General features: G+C 44.0%; 1 protein-coding gene across 1 annotated transcript in view; it reads right to left on the bottom strand.

Annotated features, from left to right (window-relative positions):
- Positions 1–6,475: 6,475 nt before the first annotated feature.
- Positions 6,476–16,712, bottom strand: part of LOC133273629 (uncharacterized) — a 41,455-nt gene continuing 31,218 nt past the window's right edge. The window contains exons 54-76 of the mRNA XM_061462018.1: positions 15,780–15,867; positions 15,571–15,688; positions 15,128–15,251; positions 14,402–14,538; positions 14,055–14,310; positions 12,780–13,022; positions 12,389–12,565; positions 12,090–12,235; positions 11,913–12,003; positions 11,436–11,825; positions 11,163–11,289; positions 10,881–10,999; positions 10,233–10,429; positions 9,747–9,930; positions 9,495–9,660; positions 9,198–9,322; positions 8,732–9,040; positions 8,429–8,632; positions 8,034–8,159; positions 7,768–7,938; positions 7,577–7,681; positions 7,351–7,446; positions 6,476–6,759 (exon numbers count right to left, since the gene is read on the bottom strand). Of these exons, the coding sequence (XP_061318002.1) occupies positions 6,604–6,759; positions 7,351–7,446; positions 7,577–7,681; positions 7,768–7,938; positions 8,034–8,159; positions 8,429–8,632; positions 8,732–9,040; positions 9,198–9,322; positions 9,495–9,660; positions 9,747–9,930; positions 10,233–10,429; positions 10,881–10,999; positions 11,163–11,289; positions 11,436–11,825; positions 11,913–12,003; positions 12,090–12,235; positions 12,389–12,565; positions 12,780–13,022; positions 14,055–14,310; positions 14,402–14,538; positions 15,128–15,251; positions 15,571–15,688; positions 15,780–15,867 (3,855 nt within the window). The 3' untranslated portion in view covers positions 6,476–6,603. The remainder of the gene's footprint in view (positions 6,760–7,350; positions 7,447–7,576; positions 7,682–7,767; positions 7,939–8,033; positions 8,160–8,428; positions 8,633–8,731; positions 9,041–9,197; positions 9,323–9,494; positions 9,661–9,746; positions 9,931–10,232; positions 10,430–10,880; positions 11,000–11,162; positions 11,290–11,435; positions 11,826–11,912; positions 12,004–12,089; positions 12,236–12,388; positions 12,566–12,779; positions 13,023–14,054; positions 14,311–14,401; positions 14,539–15,127; positions 15,252–15,570; positions 15,689–15,779; positions 15,868–16,712) is intronic.

Raw genomic sequence — 16,712 nt, forward strand, 5'->3', positions numbered from 1 at the left:
TGACATCTTAAGATTTGAAGGAGAGGTTTGAGCTCTCTGAGGAGTGAGTGAAACATTTGGCTTGACCAGCTGCACAGGGAATGTGATCTGATCCAAATATAAGAACTGAGGGATTTATACATTTGTTTCAGGCATTGTAAATTCACTTTAAGAAATCATTCTCCCTGCACACATGCACACATGCACACACCCAGCCTCTGGCTGGGTTTAAACCACGACACACACGTACTCCCTTACACCTTCGTGTACTCACACAGAACTTACGATGCTCTGGCATTTTCCTTCAGGGTTGGTCTTGCTGCTGCTGCGCAAAGCCTGAAGTCTTCCTGGGAAGAAATCCCTATGTGATGTACAGAGTACAAAGAAATTGAGTTAATTCATTATCAGCCAGACATTGCATTATATTGGCATCGAGGTATTTATGTTACTCGGAAGACAAAATGCTGGATAATTCAGTGAAGTTTATGCTTGAGTTGTTTCTGTAACTCAAAATAACTTTTGAACAGAAAAGAGTTCTTCTTGACTATATATGTATCTTTTATAAGCCAAGTGCTCTTTAGATGTTTTCTCCATCTCCACTGATACCTGAGGGAATGGTTTCTCATTATGTCTGAATTTGGCTTAAAAAATCAGACTCTGTTCAACAAGAAGACATAAGATTCAGAAGAAGGACAATTTGCCTTCCTGAATCCTGTTGCTTTTGAAGTGTTTTTCTCCCTTCTTTGGCTGACTTACCTTCTAGAAAGCTTCCTATCTATCAACACTGACTGGTTAATAACTGCTAATTATTTAAAATAGATGAGAAATGCTAGATTTGTGTCTTACAAGACAGTCAGGCTGTGGAGCTTTCCAAACATGCTTGTCATTCACTAGTTATCTAAGACACTGCCAAAATATCTTTAGCAGTGGTTATTGAATTTCTCCCAGTCCAGCCAAGGTCAGCTAAAAGGTTAGCTTTATCATAAGAAAACAAGCCTAGAGGAGGAGTGGCATAGGAACACTGAACGGGCAGTGAGTCTCACCTTCCTTTATTATAAGCTTCAGCATTAGAAATAGAGGAAAATGGCAATTGCCTAAATTCTATTAAATGCAACACTAATGCACTGTAGCATTAGTTAAACTTATTGCCTAAATAAGTGCCAGGTGCAATTGTTCTTAAATGTTTAGTGTTAGCTGTTATGGTCACTCAGAAGCAGCCTCTGTTTGGGGAGACAGGTAGCTTTTTAATCCCTAAATCTTTTGGGATCTTTTAAGTTACACAAAATGCAATCTAAAAATCTCTTTCAGTTTCTGGGATATGTAATCAAATGTGTGGTGCCAGAATGCCTAGTGATTACAGCACATGCTGAGATAGCAAAATAGCTATGCTATGGGGTGGGCTTTCAATAGCCTGAGTGTCCATCAAATAATACACTATGACAATTCTGTGATGATTAGGATATAGGCCACTTCATGTAGAACAGCATTTAACATTCAAGATTTGTGAACAAGAAGAACAGCAGACAAGAGAATACAGTTATCAGACCTCTGATTCTTTATCAGCTTGTTTGACAATTTACTGAAGCCAGTTTGTTTATGACAAAATCGGGAGTGTTAGTATAAAAGGGAAGCATTTGGGGATGAGAATAGTGGAAAAGGAAAGAAAAAGAGAGTAGGTGTATAGCAAGAGCAAGGATCCTACAAACGTTCACCTGACTGATCTCTGAGATGTAATTCTCTTTTTTTCTACCCAGAAAGACCCGAGTTAAACTCAGCTCTACCTATCAGGAGGTAGTTCATCCACAAAATTCAGCCTATCATTTTTTTTCATAAAAAGAGATCTGAAACAAAATCTGAATTTCCTTGTGCTGATTGGTACACTCATTAAAACAAAAAACAAAGAAAAAACAAAACAAAAAAACCCACCCCAAAACCCAAACAAACAAAAAACAAACAAACAAAAAAAACACAAAAAAAACCCTAACAACAAAAAAGTCCCAGAAAACTTTGTGTGATATTGTTGCAAGCCATGCTATCAGAATTAGAATGCTTAGAAATATCAATATGGCCAGTAAATCAACAGTGTATATGGTATGATATAGGAAGCATGGACTCATTCTGCTGTTCCCTGAGTAAAAGGAGATCTCCCTTGAACGCTGGAAGATGATAAGCAGAAATGCCAGAACGCTAATCCTTCAGAGCAAATCTTCTCATTGCTACTCATTGGACTTACATGTTGCTGTGAATGGGACATGGAGATGGTAAGGACACACTCTCTTTATTAGATTTAATAAATATTGGATTAGATTAAATAAATTCCAGGGAATACATTCTATATCCCCCATGGAACTTGCCTGTTAATATGGAGTTTAACATGCCATGTTACCTTCTTAAGATGTTCTCTGAGAATCTGTTTGAATGTTCCTCATAGAGACTCTGTGAACTGGGGGGGGGGGGGGAATGGAATTTTGAACTGATTTCTTGAGATAACCCAATAATTACAATTACTAATGTGGGTAGCAGAGTAATTCTGTGGGAAGAAAGGCAGTAGGGACCAATAATGTCTGGGCCTAAATGTAAATCTCCAGAATATTATTTGTGAAGACTGGCTTGTTCTACGGTTCACACAAGGCAGTGGCAGAGATGTCCATCCTCTTTCTTAATCTTGCTCTTGCTATCAAGGACTAATATGTGCCATGCGTTGTGTGTTTGTAATTCAGCCTTAATACATGAAAATAGAAGTAAACATTCCATGTCTCCACGTAGGGAATTTGGAAAATGTGCATGACACATGAAGTCTTTTTCCATCACTAACTCCCTGTTCCACACACAGATTAAAGCAACTTAATCCCTGGAAAGTTCCTGAAACAGCCAACTGAGAGTAGAAAGGTGAGTAAATGTAAAACCTTTGGTTGAAAATTGTCAGTACTGAATGTGCAGCCAAAGTATATAATGCACACCCCTCCTATTTCATAGCAAATATTAAGTAACTCTTAGGTGACACTCAGAATGCCACTTCCTTCACACATGTGTATTGAAGCAGCTGAGTGATTCCAGTTACAGAGCAGGTTAGTGAAGTAAAAAGGGCTTAGAAGCCCCGGAGTAAAGTGCAGAAAGCAGAGGGACAACAGGTGGCAAAAAGAGTCAGAGAAGGACAGAGAGGGATGGAAGGGAAGTTGGAGTTGCTAGCATGATGTTACTATTAGGATGCCAGTGACTCAGAAAAAAAGGTTAGGTGGCATGTTCTGTCTGTCACAGAACTGGAGAGGTGTCATGATGCCCGCAGATTATCATAACACTGATGCGTGACTCTCAGACACTATAAATGGAAAGTACAACTAAACTACGTGTTGCCTGAACTTTGTGTGAATATTTCCCAATCATCTTCAGCTGTAAAGACAGATTCACTTAAATCACTGCTTTACCAAGCATGCAGACATAACCTTTGCCTTCTGCATCCATATTCTGAACTCCCTGATGCTCCCTCAAGGATTTCTCTGGCTAGCCTGAGTCCTCCTGGGGCAGGGTGACCTCTAGGGGCCTCTGGGCAGAGCCAGCATGGAATGAGCATGTCAGTACTCTGCCCCGCACTGCCTTGCACGTTTGCAAACCTTGGACTTTGCTTATTAGCGCCCCAGTCTGAGACCTTTATGTATCTTGAATCATGTATTCCCATCAGTATTGTCATTGTCTTCCAAAGGGCTGCCCAGGTAAGTAGAATAAGACAACAAACTTCTTTTCTCTCTTTCATGAGAAGGATGGGATCTTTTTCAGCTAGAAGTTTCATCTGGGCTTTGAATAGTCATGAAGAGCTGAAATTATAAATCTGATGTGTCAAAATTCACTGAATAAAAGTTTCTTTTTGCAGGTCAGGAATGTTGGAACTAGATGACCTTAAGGTCCTTTCCAACCCTAATCATTCTGTGATTTTCAGTTAATGCTATTCTGTCAATGAAACAGCATTTATTTACTTTGGAGGCACATAATTGCCGTCTAGATTATTATAACTCTAAGAGTCTTTGCAATCCATGCAGCTCTACTGGAGTACACCAGCTGCATCTATCCTATATTCATATTTATGGTAAATATGAACCACTTTTTTTCAAGGTCAGTAACCTTTGCATTACTTACCAACTAGTAGGCAGTCTGACTGCATGGGGTGTTTATACAAGCTGATTCTAATCTTCAAGATATGTCATCAAATTATAAATACATGAGGAATTAAATGTGATCTCATTTATGCGAATGAATGAGAGATATTTCCTCAAGGCAAATAAGGAACATTTCCAGATTCAAAGAAACTAAACAAAGAATTAGGACATAATAGTTACTATTTGAAGTTTTCTGGACAGATGCAGACGAATGACATATGCAGGTTGAGGTGTTGCTATTAAACCCAGTCACCACCATAAATGTTCAGCACATTAATCATAAATGTAGTTTAATATTTCACTTAAAAAAAACCTTGAACTCCTATTATAATTATAGAGTACTCATCTCCTATTCAGAGAAATTATCAGATCAAACATGTAAAGTCTTTGCAAAATTTCATTGCAAAATACCCATGGAGTTAGAAACACTTGTTCATGCTTTTACTGAGCCACAGTTGCAACACACTGACCTCCAAGTTAAGCTTTTTGGATCATTTGTCTGTTCCTTTAAAGAAATATGTGTAGTAAAACAAAATCTTTCTGCTTCCTTTCATGTTTTGACAACAAAGGTTTTGTCTGGAATGAATGAAGTGTGGGAAGGAAGAGAGCTTGTTTCCCTTCTTTGATGCCCAAATACTGCTGGCATTGATGCAGCTTTCACAGCTTCACCCATAAAGATGGTCTCTCTCAAGAGCATCACTTAAGGTGACGCAGGAGTCAGCACAGGGTGTCATCTTTTCCTTTAATATATTTAGCTGTTGCCCAGCAAACTACTTCCATATTTAGAACATGGGAGGATTCCTTGGGTCTGAACCTCAGCATGTTTGTGAGAAGGAGGACCTCCTAATCCTGCAAACACGCTGACAGCTGTGGTCAGTGCAAAAGGTTTTCTTCCTGCTGCCTCCTCTACAGCTCCCCTCCTGCAACTCCAACCCCAGCTCCTTTCCCCAGCAACTTCACAGCTTCTTGAAGTACTCCCTGGAAATGCAGCAGTGTAGAGCTAGCCAGGAACTTGGAGAGACCCATAAGTGTCCCTGTAGTGTGAGAGATGACTTTCATTTACCATTCCTGACATCTGGCTGTAGAATCTGCCCTGAGCAGCTATGTGATGCAGAATGCTCCAGTGCTGCCAGAATGGCTGTTCCGTATTTTAAGTACTACTTGCCTTGCAGGAAGCAGGCTGTCATTTAAGAATTCACATCAGCACACATTATGTTGATGACTTCTTTCTGTTTTATCCAGCCAGGATGCACTTAGTATCTGCATTACAACTCATCCATTGATGGAAGAGTCAGACAGGTAGGATGTTTGGGTTGTTTTATCTCAGTGAAGTTCTAGGTGCTGTGGTTTCTTTAAAGCTGTAATGTTTCCAGGATTATTCACACTTCAAGTCGTACCTTCATGATCAAAAGTAGTTCTTTTACCTTTTTGTATTTACATAACTACGCATTATTCTTTGACGCAAAAGCTCATTATAGAATTATATTGATATTTCAGTGATAGAAAACACTATACCATACTGCAGCAGTCTGCTGCAGCTAGCAGCTAGTTTTGCTAGCTCCACACATCTTGTTGGCTGGGGTTTATCCCATAGTGAGTCCTCTTGTTCACACTTACTTCTACCAATCTGCTCATCAGTCTCCATTTAATTTACAACAGATGCATTATGTCTTGATTTTGGCTATTCTGTCTAACAGAATTTTGGCTATTCTCTTTCCAAGAGAAAGTAACGAACCGCAATGTCTTCTTAACCAAATACATTGCTTGTTTTGCTTTAGAACTAACTATTAATAACATCTTCTATAAAAAAAGATTTACCTGATCTTTAGTTTTGCCCAATAAAAAGCCACTTTCTACAGTTCATGGCCTTCACCTGCCTTGTTCAAAGGAGGCAGCACCTCAGTTCTTCCATAAGTTACTCCATGAGGTCTCAGAGACATTCAGATGGGTTTGGGACTCCATTTTTTCCTTTTTAATGGGAGGACTTGCCTCTAAATCCAGCTTGCTGAAATGTGAATGGGACCAGCAAAGAGACCCTTTGTGTACTGCACCCATTCAGAAAAAGAACTCCTGAAGGTAGAAATACATTTCTGTGCTAGGACAGACAAGATACTTCTCCTGCCTTTGTCAAGAACGGAACCTTTTCCAAGTATGGGAATTAAATCAGTGTTATTTCCTACCTAGTAATGTAATAAGATAGTGGAGAAATACTAGAGATGGAAAAATTAAGAATCTACTGCTATCTAAGGGTTACATGAAATGAAATGTTTTGTTGGTAAATGCCTCAGACTTATGCAATTGCCGAATGGAATTGAAACAGGCAAAAGCACTGCTTCTGCTGTATATGCAGAAAAATCTATGGTCTTTATTCACTAGACATTGACATTGCTACAAAGACTAATTACAGGAGAAAGCGACCGAGAGGTTCACATTTTGTGCAGCCTCCAGGTCACTTTGCTGCCTCATGACAGCCTCACTCTTCCTCTTCTATCTTCTTGCCATGAAACTCCCGGCTCTTCACTCGGAGCTTGTTGACCTGGGACTCTGCAATGTCAGCCCGCTCCTCGGCTTCCTCCAGCTCGTGCTGGATCTTGCGGAACTTGGAGAGGTTGACATTGGACAGCTCCTCCTGTGCGGGGAGAGGGAGCTGGTGGTGAGCAGCCCAGAGCAGGGGTTCCCTGCACCTCAGCCTTGAAAGGCTACAGCTGTTCCCTGGGGAAGGCACAAACTTCCATCCTCCACCCACTACACAAAAGCACCACACAGACCTCCTCATCCTCCCTTATTCAGGATCTCACTGTGACAAGCTTCACCAGCACCATGTCACAGCTGAGGAGAAATCTCATTACTTGAATTTGAGATTTATGTACTAATCCTCCCACTACTTCATGCACAAAGTGTGACATTTCAGCTTGAAGAAGAACCTAACACCTTCTGCTGTTGATTACTAGCAGAGTCATGAACTCTCAGTCAGTTGTGCCCCCTGGAATTGTTTAGTCTGATCTACTGTGTAACACAGGCTGCAGAACTTCCCTCAGTTCATCCCTCACTACTCCAGGGTGCCCAGAAATCAGAAAGACCTCCTGACAGGAAACCAAATGGCATGGCCAAGACTGGCGTGTCTTGGCAGCTTCTTTCATACCCCTATCCAGGTAGTCACAATCATGGCAATGAGCCTGCTGCCCCAGTGGAAGGTGCCTGTTCTTCAGGCAATACTTACAGCCTCCTCTGCTTGTCTCTTGTAGGATTTCACTTTCATTTGCAGCTTGTCCACCAGATCCTGCAGCCTCAGAATATTCTTCCGGTCTTCCTCAGTCTAGAGTGGTTGGTAAGCAGGAAAGAGAATGAATTATTGGTTCTTCATCATGTGAGCTAAAGAATTCCCCTAGGGGATGGTGTGTACAAAATGGGACTTGCTGTGAGAGCAAGGACACCACTTGCCTTACCTGGTAGGTCAGCTCCTTCACCCTCCTCTCATACTTGCGCACACCCTTCACAGCTTCAGCGCTGCGCTTCTGCTCAGCATCAACCTCCCCTTCCAGCTCCCGCACCTGCAATCACAAGCCCATCTTTGGAGCTTCCCTGCTATCTCTCCAAGGCACATGCTCACTCCTGCACAAACACCAGCCCTACGCACTCTGGCCTCCAGCTTCTGGATTTGCTTCTTGCCTCCCTTCAGTGCCAACTGCTCAGCCTCATCCAGACGGAGCTGCAGGTCCTTCACCGTCTGGTCCAGGTTCTTCTTCATCCTCTCCAGGTGGGCGCTGGTGTCCTGCTCCTTCTTCAGCTCTTCTGCCATCATGGCCGCCTGAAGAGAGCAAAGGGTCAAAGCCATTTTGGGGCTGGAGACATTTTTGGGGAGAATACATCCACCATCAGCAATGAAAGGAGCCCCCAACTCACATCTGTGATGGCCTTCTTGGCCTTCTCTTCAGCATTGCGGGCTTCCTGGATGGTATCTTCCATCTCACCCTGAATTTGCACAATGTCTGTTTCTAGCTTCTTCTTGGTGTTGATCAAGCTGGTGTTCTGTAGCACAGAAAAGACACAAGTTGTACTTTTAGAACTAATGCCTCCATATCACTTGCTTAACGTGCAATTATTGTTTAGGAAAGTCTTTAATGCATGAGTCATCTTTGGAGCCATAGCACCAAACAGCACCAGCAGGTGGCTGGCTGCAAACGCTTTAACGCAGCATGTTGCTTTAAGAGATTGCATAGTAATCACTTTCAATGTCTAGCGACCACATTCTGAGCTGACCCTTGCTGATGGGATTAATTTCCAGCAGAGTGCCTGACCTGGGTATGGAGGAGCTGCACACGTTCAGTGGCATCCAGAAGCTCCTGCTCAGCCAATTTCCTGGACCGCTCCGTCTGCTCCAGGGCTGCCCGTAGCTCCTCAACTTCAGCCTGCAACAAGTTTGCTCTGCGCTCCACCATGGCCACCTGCTCCTTCAGGTCCTCCTGTGTCCTCAGAGCATCATCCAAGTGTATTTGAGTATCCTGTAAAAGAGGCAACAGAAATTACGAGGTGGAAGTGTGAGCTTGGGTGTCAAGAATGTCAGGGATGTCGTATCTCTTTTGTAGCATTGCTGAACGGACCTTGAGCACTCCCTGAGTGTTTCTCAGGTTCTTCTGTGCCTCAGCAGCCACTCGGTTGGCATGGCTGAGCTGGATCTCCATTTCATTCAGGTCTCCCTCCATCTTCTTCTTCAGACGCAGGGCTTCGTTCCTGCTCCTGATCTCAGCATCCAGGGTGCTCTGCATGGACTCCACAATTCTGAGGTGGTTTCTCTTCAGCTGGTCAATTTCCTCATCTTTCTCTGCTACCTTCCTGTCAATCTCAGACTTGACCTGGTTGAGCTCAAGCTGGAGACGCAGGATCTTCCCCTCTTCATGTTCTAGGGAGGCCTGGACAAGTCAGCAGGAACAGTGACTTAACTGCTGCTTCTTTTCTAAGTAATCTTTTTCGCAGCACTTCACAAATGAAAGCTTGCGTTCCTGCCATCTCTGCAGATAACTGTTACCATACGCTCAAACTGGACACAATTATTAGCTCTGTGTGTACCTCAGCTTCCTCCAGTGAGGCTTGGAGCTCAGATTTCTCCTGCTCAATCTGCTTCTTGACTTTCTCCAGCTCATGAATCGCTTTCCCTCCCTCAGCAATCTGCTCCGTGAGGTCAGAAATCTCCTCTGTGGGAACAAGGACCAATGGCATGGTCGGGCACAGAGCAGAATGGGAAGGGCCCTCACACACCAACGTGACAGGCACCTTTGCCCACGTGCAGGCACAGACCCATGTGAAGCGGTGGGTACTGGTGGGTGCTGAGAAAGCCCTGCCAGGAGCAGAGGGCCACGCACTTACGCTGCAAGTTCTTGTTCTCGCGCTTCAGCGTTTCCAGGTGGTCCAAGGACTCCTCATAGGCATTCTTCATCTTAAACAGCTCTGTGCTAAGAGAGCGGGCCTCCTTCTGGGAGGCTTCCAGCTCAGCCTGTGTTTCCTCATACTTCTGCTTCCATTCTGCCAGGATCTGTAGAGAAAGGGGGTGTCAGTGTGGATGTGACAATCAGGACAGGATGCTCCGTTCATGATTCCCCAGTCTGGAGCCCAAAAGACCTTGTCAAAGTTCTTCTGCTTCTTATCCAGAGCGGCACAGGCAGCATTTGATCTCTCCACATCAATCATCAGGTCCTCCACTTCATTCTGCAGCCTCTGCTTTGTCTTTTCTAGGGAGGCACATTTGGCATTGACAGCTTCAACATGTTCCTCTGCATCCTGCAGGCGCTGTGCCAGCTTCTTCCTGCAATGCGGTAAGTACAGCTGCAGGTTAGAGGTAAAGGGTTTGCCACAGCTGTGTCCCAGCACCTACTGATTATTAGGCCTGTCTTAACCATTCTAGCCATGAAAAAAACATTTCTCCTTCCAAACTTTTCCACAGGACACTTTTTCTCTCTCTCTCTCTTTCTCTCTCTGCCCTCTATCACAAAGACACTACATGCCAGCCTTTTTTTCCTCCCTTGTCCAAACCCAGTTTCAGAGACTTTCATCTCCCTGCAGAGTCCCAGTGTTCTCCAGTTCTCTCTATATCCCCTTGCCACGTACTTGGCCTCCTCCAGCTCCTCCGTGCGCTGAATAGCGTCCGTCTCGTATTTGGTTCTCCACTGGGCCACTTCGCTGTTGGCCTTGGACAGGGCACGCTGCAGCTCCCCCTTGGCTTCCTGCTCCTCCTCATACTGTTCCCGGAGCAAGTCACAGTCGTGGCGAGCAGACTGCAAGGCGTGGGCCAGTGCGTTCTTGGCCTGTGGGGAATTGGGCTTTGTAACTGGAATGTCCCTTGACAGTGAAATTGAGAGTGAAATTAGAACACAATTCTAATAAGGCAATGCAAAGCTGCCAGCTGATGAAGCCTACAGTGATATGGTCAGGAGGATCAGCATGTGTCAGTGAGAGTTACTCTGGGGACAGAAAACTGCTGTTTCTGTAAATGTTTAGACCTAAGACAGGACGACTCCTGTCTTACAGACTATCGTCAGAACCTCACGAGAGCCTTGTGGATGACTTCCTCCAGCATCAAAATCATTATGCTTCAATCCCTCTCTAGCTTAGGGGTTGAGGTATATTCATTACTGGTGTTCCCTCTGGTATTCCATGTGTTTGGAGAAAGAATACTGAACCAGTCTTGGATCAGACAGCGTTCTCCAGATGCTTCTGAGGGTGATGAAGTTTGTGGACACACGGGTACTTCCATACCTTAATTTCTTCCTCTAGATGCCTCTTGAGTTCCTCAATCTGTTGGGTAAATCCTTGTTTGCCCCTGGACAGCTGAGAAATCAGGGAATCTTTTTCCTCCACTTGGCGTGAATATTCACCTTGGAAGGGTGAATTGAAAGAAGGTAACTGGAGTGTTCGCAACAGGACAGTTTCTGACTGTGAACCCATGTGACCAAGAGCAGCCTGAGAGCTAACACCAGTTGTCACATCTCACCCCTTGATGTCCTCCCATTGTACCTCAGGAATGAAGATGCCCCTTACCTGATTCTGTCTGCAGCCGAGCTCTTTGAGTATTGAGGTCATTGATCATGCGCTGGTTCTGCTCCTCCTTAGTTTTAAGCTCGCTCAGCTGGTCTTCCAGGGTGCGGCACATCTTCTCCAGATTTGCCTAGAGAGGAAACACAAAGAGGGACCGGTGCTGAACACCTGGACTCTTCCTGATTCTCACAGTAGGTAACATTTTTTCATGAGAATGTCATGGTAGAAGCAGCCTACACCTTGTCACTGTGAGCATGTTCTACTGCAATTGCGTACCTTGGCTTTGGAAACAGACTCCATGTTACTGGCCAGGTCGTCGATCTCCATCTTCAGCTCGCTCTTCTCCTTCTCCAGCTTCTGCTTCACTCGCTGCAGGTTGTCGATCTGCTCCCCAAGCTCAGCGGTGCTGTCCGCGTGCTTCTTGCGCAGGGCAGCAGCCGTGGCTTCGTGCTGCAGCGTGGCCTCTTCGAGGTCACGACGCATCTTCTGGAACTCGGCCTCACGCTTCTTGTTCATCTCGATCTGAGCTGCTGTAGCCCCTCCTGCTTCTTCCAGGCGCTCGCTGATCTCCTCCAGCTCCCTCGAGAGGTCAGACCGATGCTTCTCTGCTTTTGCCCGAGAGGTTCGCTCTGCCTCAATTTCCTCCTCCAGTTCCTCAATACGAGCCTGGAGAACATCAGGGACCATTCACACCCATGCCCTCCTCTTACCTGACCTGAGGTTTTGTGAGAGGGGCAAGGAACAGAGACTTGCCTGCAGCTCCTTGATCTTCTTCTGTAATTGCATACCCAGGGCTTGTTCATCCTCAATTTTGCTCTGGATCTGGCTGATTTCAAAGTCTTTCCTTTGGGCAAAGAAAACTGTGTTGGAGCTGAAAGAAAAAAGACAAGCACAGCAGACCAGCACCCACATGCCCCACACCACACTTACTTCTTGAGTTTCTCATCCAGCTGCTGCTTATCGTTTTCCAAATCCATGATGCTGTCCTGGGCCAGCTTCAGGTCCCCTTCGAGTTTCCTCTTGGCTCTTTCAAGGTCCATGCGCAGTTTCTTCTCTTGCTCCAGGGACCCTTCAAGCTAAAGGAAAGACCATCAGTGTTCTGTTGGTAGTGTCTGACTGTAACAGCTTTAATCTCATATACATCTTTACCCTTCCAGCTAAAACAAACAAGGCCATTAGTACCCTGCTGGCTATTCTTTCCCTTTTCATTTAACTACACAGTTGCTTACATCATCCACTTGTTGCTCCAGCTTGGTCTTAGCCTTGGTCAGAGTATTGACTTTGTCTTCCTCTACTTGCAAGTCATCCAGTGTCTGCTGATGGGCCTCTTGGAGGGCTTTCTTCTCTTTTGTCAGCTTGGCAATAGTCTCATCCAGGGCTGCCATCTCCTCTGTGAGGTTTTTCACCTAGTGATTAGGAGAAAACAGTCTGTAAAAGACCTGACTGCTAGCACAGGGACCTTTTCACTTTGCAGTGTTTAGCCATGAGTGTGTTTCTCATTTGGGTTGCCTTGCTGTGATGCTACTGGTATGTTCCATACTTAGCTTTGTTCTGAGGCTACCAGGAAGATGTGGGAAGCGCCTGTCCCTTCAGCCCTTTCGTGTCTCCCCATGAGTGTACCTTGTTTTCAGTGGCATGCTTTTCCTTCTCCACTTTGGCCAATGTTAACTCAAGGTCATCAATATCTTTCTTCAGCTCTGAACATTCATCCTCCAGTTTTCTCTTCTTGGCTGTCAGCTCCGCATTCAGTTCCTCCTCATCCTCAGCCCTTTCAGTCACCTCCTTAATTTTGGCTTCCAGCTGGATTTTGGTTTTGATGAGCTGGTCACATCTCTCCTCAGCATCAGCCAAACTGTCTGCTTCCTGGTGGGGAGACACAGGTTTTTGTGGGTTGTAATGTTTCACCCCTTTGTCTTTTCTATTGCTAAGTAGGCATGTGTTAAAATGGGGGCTGAACCTGGCCTCCAACTTCAGCAAGTGGAAGATCTTTCCTGGAGGCCACTGGGAAACCTTGTCATCTGGTAACAACATTGATTCCAAATCTTTTGGGTCTCTGAAAAATGCCTCACATAAAGGGTAACTATGAGAATATCTCACAGCTACTGCACTTATAGGCAGAAGTACAGAGTGGTCACTTCAAATAATCTTTTCAGCAGGAGCAAGGTCTTAGTGTGTTTTTTCCTGACAGAAATGTATTTTGTAGTTTTTTTCTTTTCGATTGTCTCATCATGAACCTTGCAATATTTCAGATGTAATGGCTTTTCCAATTTTGAGAATAACTCCACTAAACTGAAAGTAACTAAATTTAGTTGAGAAATACATTCATCAGTTTTCTACATGCATTAAAAGCACTGCAAGACCAATAGAGTTCTTGCCTTTTCTATCAGCTTGCCTTGTACCTTACTTTTACTCCACACCTAGCATTTCCAGTGCTTTCAGTTTGATTACTTCATTTGCTGTTAAGAACTTGCCTTTTCCTAACTGAGTCTGAATGAGAAGTAGCAATGCTTCCAAAAGCAATAGAGGCTTTCTGGTGTAGCTCTAAGTAGGAAAACTTATGTTTGCCTTTAGACAGATACACTGTTTTGAAAGTTGAGTTACATGGAGATACTTCCCTTCCAGTGGAGATATTTCTGCTCTGGATTACATGCTGGAAAGTGCTACCTGGATCTTTCCTCAGATAGCAGGAATGCCGAGTTTCATGTGGAGCTGCTATGAGTCTCAACATGCCCCTGCCAGTGCCAATTTACTCCACATCAGAGTGCCTTACGGTGTGTGATTTAGACTGTTTCCTACTGCACGTTAGTCAGCTCTCTGCAAGTCTCTGCTTAGGGTCAGCAGCATTCTCAGTGTGTGTCATTCTTTTCCTCAGGACAAGTGAATAGCGATACTTACTGCCTGTACTTGGAGCTGCAGGTCATTTTTCTCCTGCAGCAGGGCCACCATTTTTTCTTCCAGCTCCTTCCTCTTTGCCTCAGACTTTTCAAGTTCCTCCTTCGTTTTCTCAAACTCTTGTTTCATGTTGGCCATCTCTTTCTCAGATTCTGCACTCTTTAGCAAGGGCTTGATCTTAAAGAACAGCTTCATCCAAGGCCAGTGCTTCACATTCATGAATGACCTGACATTGTACTGAATGCAGAAGATGGATTCCCTGAAATGACATTCACATGGCTCTTGCATAGCTTTGTTGTGACAAATTAGGCACGTTCCACGAGAACAAACTCAATATGAGAAATGTCTACCTCCTCTCCACCATTTTCCGGTACTCCACCCTCATGAGGAAGCCCCTGCACCTGGCTTGTGTCATGGTCATAATTTCTGCCAGCTTGTCATCTCTCATCTCCTCCAGGAGTCCCAGCAACCCAGCTTTGAAGAACACCTTAAGAAAGGAAATGTTACAGCATGTCATTGTATAGTAGTACAGAATAGTGGCACAGAGGCTTTCAGGTTCCTGGTAGATCTTAATATTAGGGCATGGGCAGCCTCAGCTTGGGCCCCCTCCCAAACAGTAAGCATTTAGTCCCAATCTGAGCTATGTGGTATGAGTTCTGGTTTCCAGATCAGCCATAGCCATAGCCACAGCCACACCTATGCCTGGTCATGGACCCCACTAAGATTTACCATGATGTGCAAACTCTCTTCCTCGCTTGATGTTAGATTATTCCAGTTGCTGTAAGTATTTCCAGAATTAATGAGTAGAGCCTGGGCCTTGTTAGCCTATCTATATCTGACTCTTGCCAACCTAGAAAATCAGGCTTTATGGCTTCACCTCAGACCTTTATTGTCCCAAACCTCCCTGATGATCTGGAATCTTGGTTGCATGTGACTACCGTTACAGGGTCTTCCCCATTGGCTTTGCTTGAGTACTGAGGGTTTGGGCCCCTACACTGCCAGATGCGTTCTTTTCTTGTGCTCCCTCCCCCTGGCAGAGCTCCCTGACAAACTTTTAACAAAAGCCTGGTTCCTACCTTGGTGTGACCAAATCTGTACTGGGTGTGGTCCACATCAATGGAACCAAGGAGCTTCTCTGAAGCCTTCTTGCTGTCCATGAACTGTCCATCTGGAATAGCACTGGCATTGAGCACTCTGTATCTGCAGAAGAAAACAGAACATGGAGAAATGCCTGTCAACAAAACTGCCAGTCTGATTAAACCCCACAGCCTTCTCACAGAACCAGTCTCATTCCTGCAGACAGTTCACCATTTCACAACAGGATAGGGAGAGTGTTTTCACTATTAACATTAAGTTCCAGAGAATCCTGATCTCATCAATGTCATATCAACATCAACTGGCAGTGAAAAAATTTCATATTGCTGCTCAGTACCAATTTAAAGCATAATGTTTTGAGTGTATCATGATACTCAGGGCTCTTCAGCTGGTCTGAATGGGCAAAAATGTGGAGCACTCTTACCTTTGTTTGAAGTCAGCATACAGGACTCTGCTGGGAAATCCTTTCCTGCAAATCCTGATGCCTTCCAGCACACCGTTACAGCGCAGCTGATGCAACACCAGTTCATGTTCCATGGCACCTAACAATGACCACCATTAGCGACTACCCAACTGTTTCACACTCAGAAGAGCTTCTGCTGCTCATGCTTCTCTCCTGTTGGATCCCCTTACCAGGTGTTTTTGTTTCATTTGGGATGATGCATCGTACAAAATGGGGGTGAGTGCTTCTCAGGTTAGCCATCAGCTTGTTTAAGTTCTCCTGTGAGATCATGAAGTTTGTATTATTAAGAGTATAGCATTGGAAGCTTGACAGTGGATATATCAAGCTATTTCAGGATGCAGACCTGTCTTCTCTAAAGCATCTTGCAATACTCCCAAAAGGATACTTTAAATTTTTGGCTGTAAAATTTTTCTGTAGAGTAATGGTTAGTGTCACTTTAGCTTGATCTCCTTATGCAAATATACAGCTGACATTTCCCAGCTTTCATTCCAGCTGGTATTTCTTGTGATATTTAGTTGGGCATTTTAAGTGGTTGATATGTACTCTTTGTTACATGTGACTAGTGTCTTATCTGGCACTTATTTAAGTTTTTTTATAAATGGGCAGACTGTTTTTAAAGCCCATATAATCTGACATTTTTAGTAGTAATTCAGTCTCCCTAAATATCTCCACCTCAGTCAAATGGTAACCTTCAAAACCTAACTGAAAAATCACGTCAAAAATCATTGATTTGTTGTCATTTAACAGCCACTCTTTTTCCCCTCTGAAATTAAAACACTGCCTTAAAATCTACCATTCTCAAGGAAACTTTCTTAGCTTATGATGTCTAATCTATTATTTTTAAACTCTACAATGTGTACATGCTGAAAATCTTCATAGATATGTAAAACATGTATAGAAAATAGCTCTGAATTCTCCAGGGAAGGTTTTAAGGAAGTTGAGCTGTTGTGGTATTCACTCCCAGTATGAGTAGGTGAACTTCAGCCCCTGGAGTTTTTCATTGAATATACAGAGAAAGTGACAGCAAGAGAAAGACAAGTGGAAGAATTCAGGAAAATATAAAAATCGATTTCTATAACTAGATGGAAAAGAAGTGCTTAACA

The sequence above is a fragment of the Pezoporus flaviventris genome, unplaced genomic scaffold (genome assembly GCF_033815535.1).
Source record: "Pezoporus flaviventris isolate CSIRO_AGI_PZ_B2104156 unplaced genomic scaffold, CSIRO_AGI_Pfla_v1 ptg000034l, whole genome shotgun sequence".
Classification (NCBI taxonomy): domain Eukaryota; kingdom Metazoa; phylum Chordata; class Aves; order Psittaciformes; family Psittacidae; genus Pezoporus; species Pezoporus flaviventris.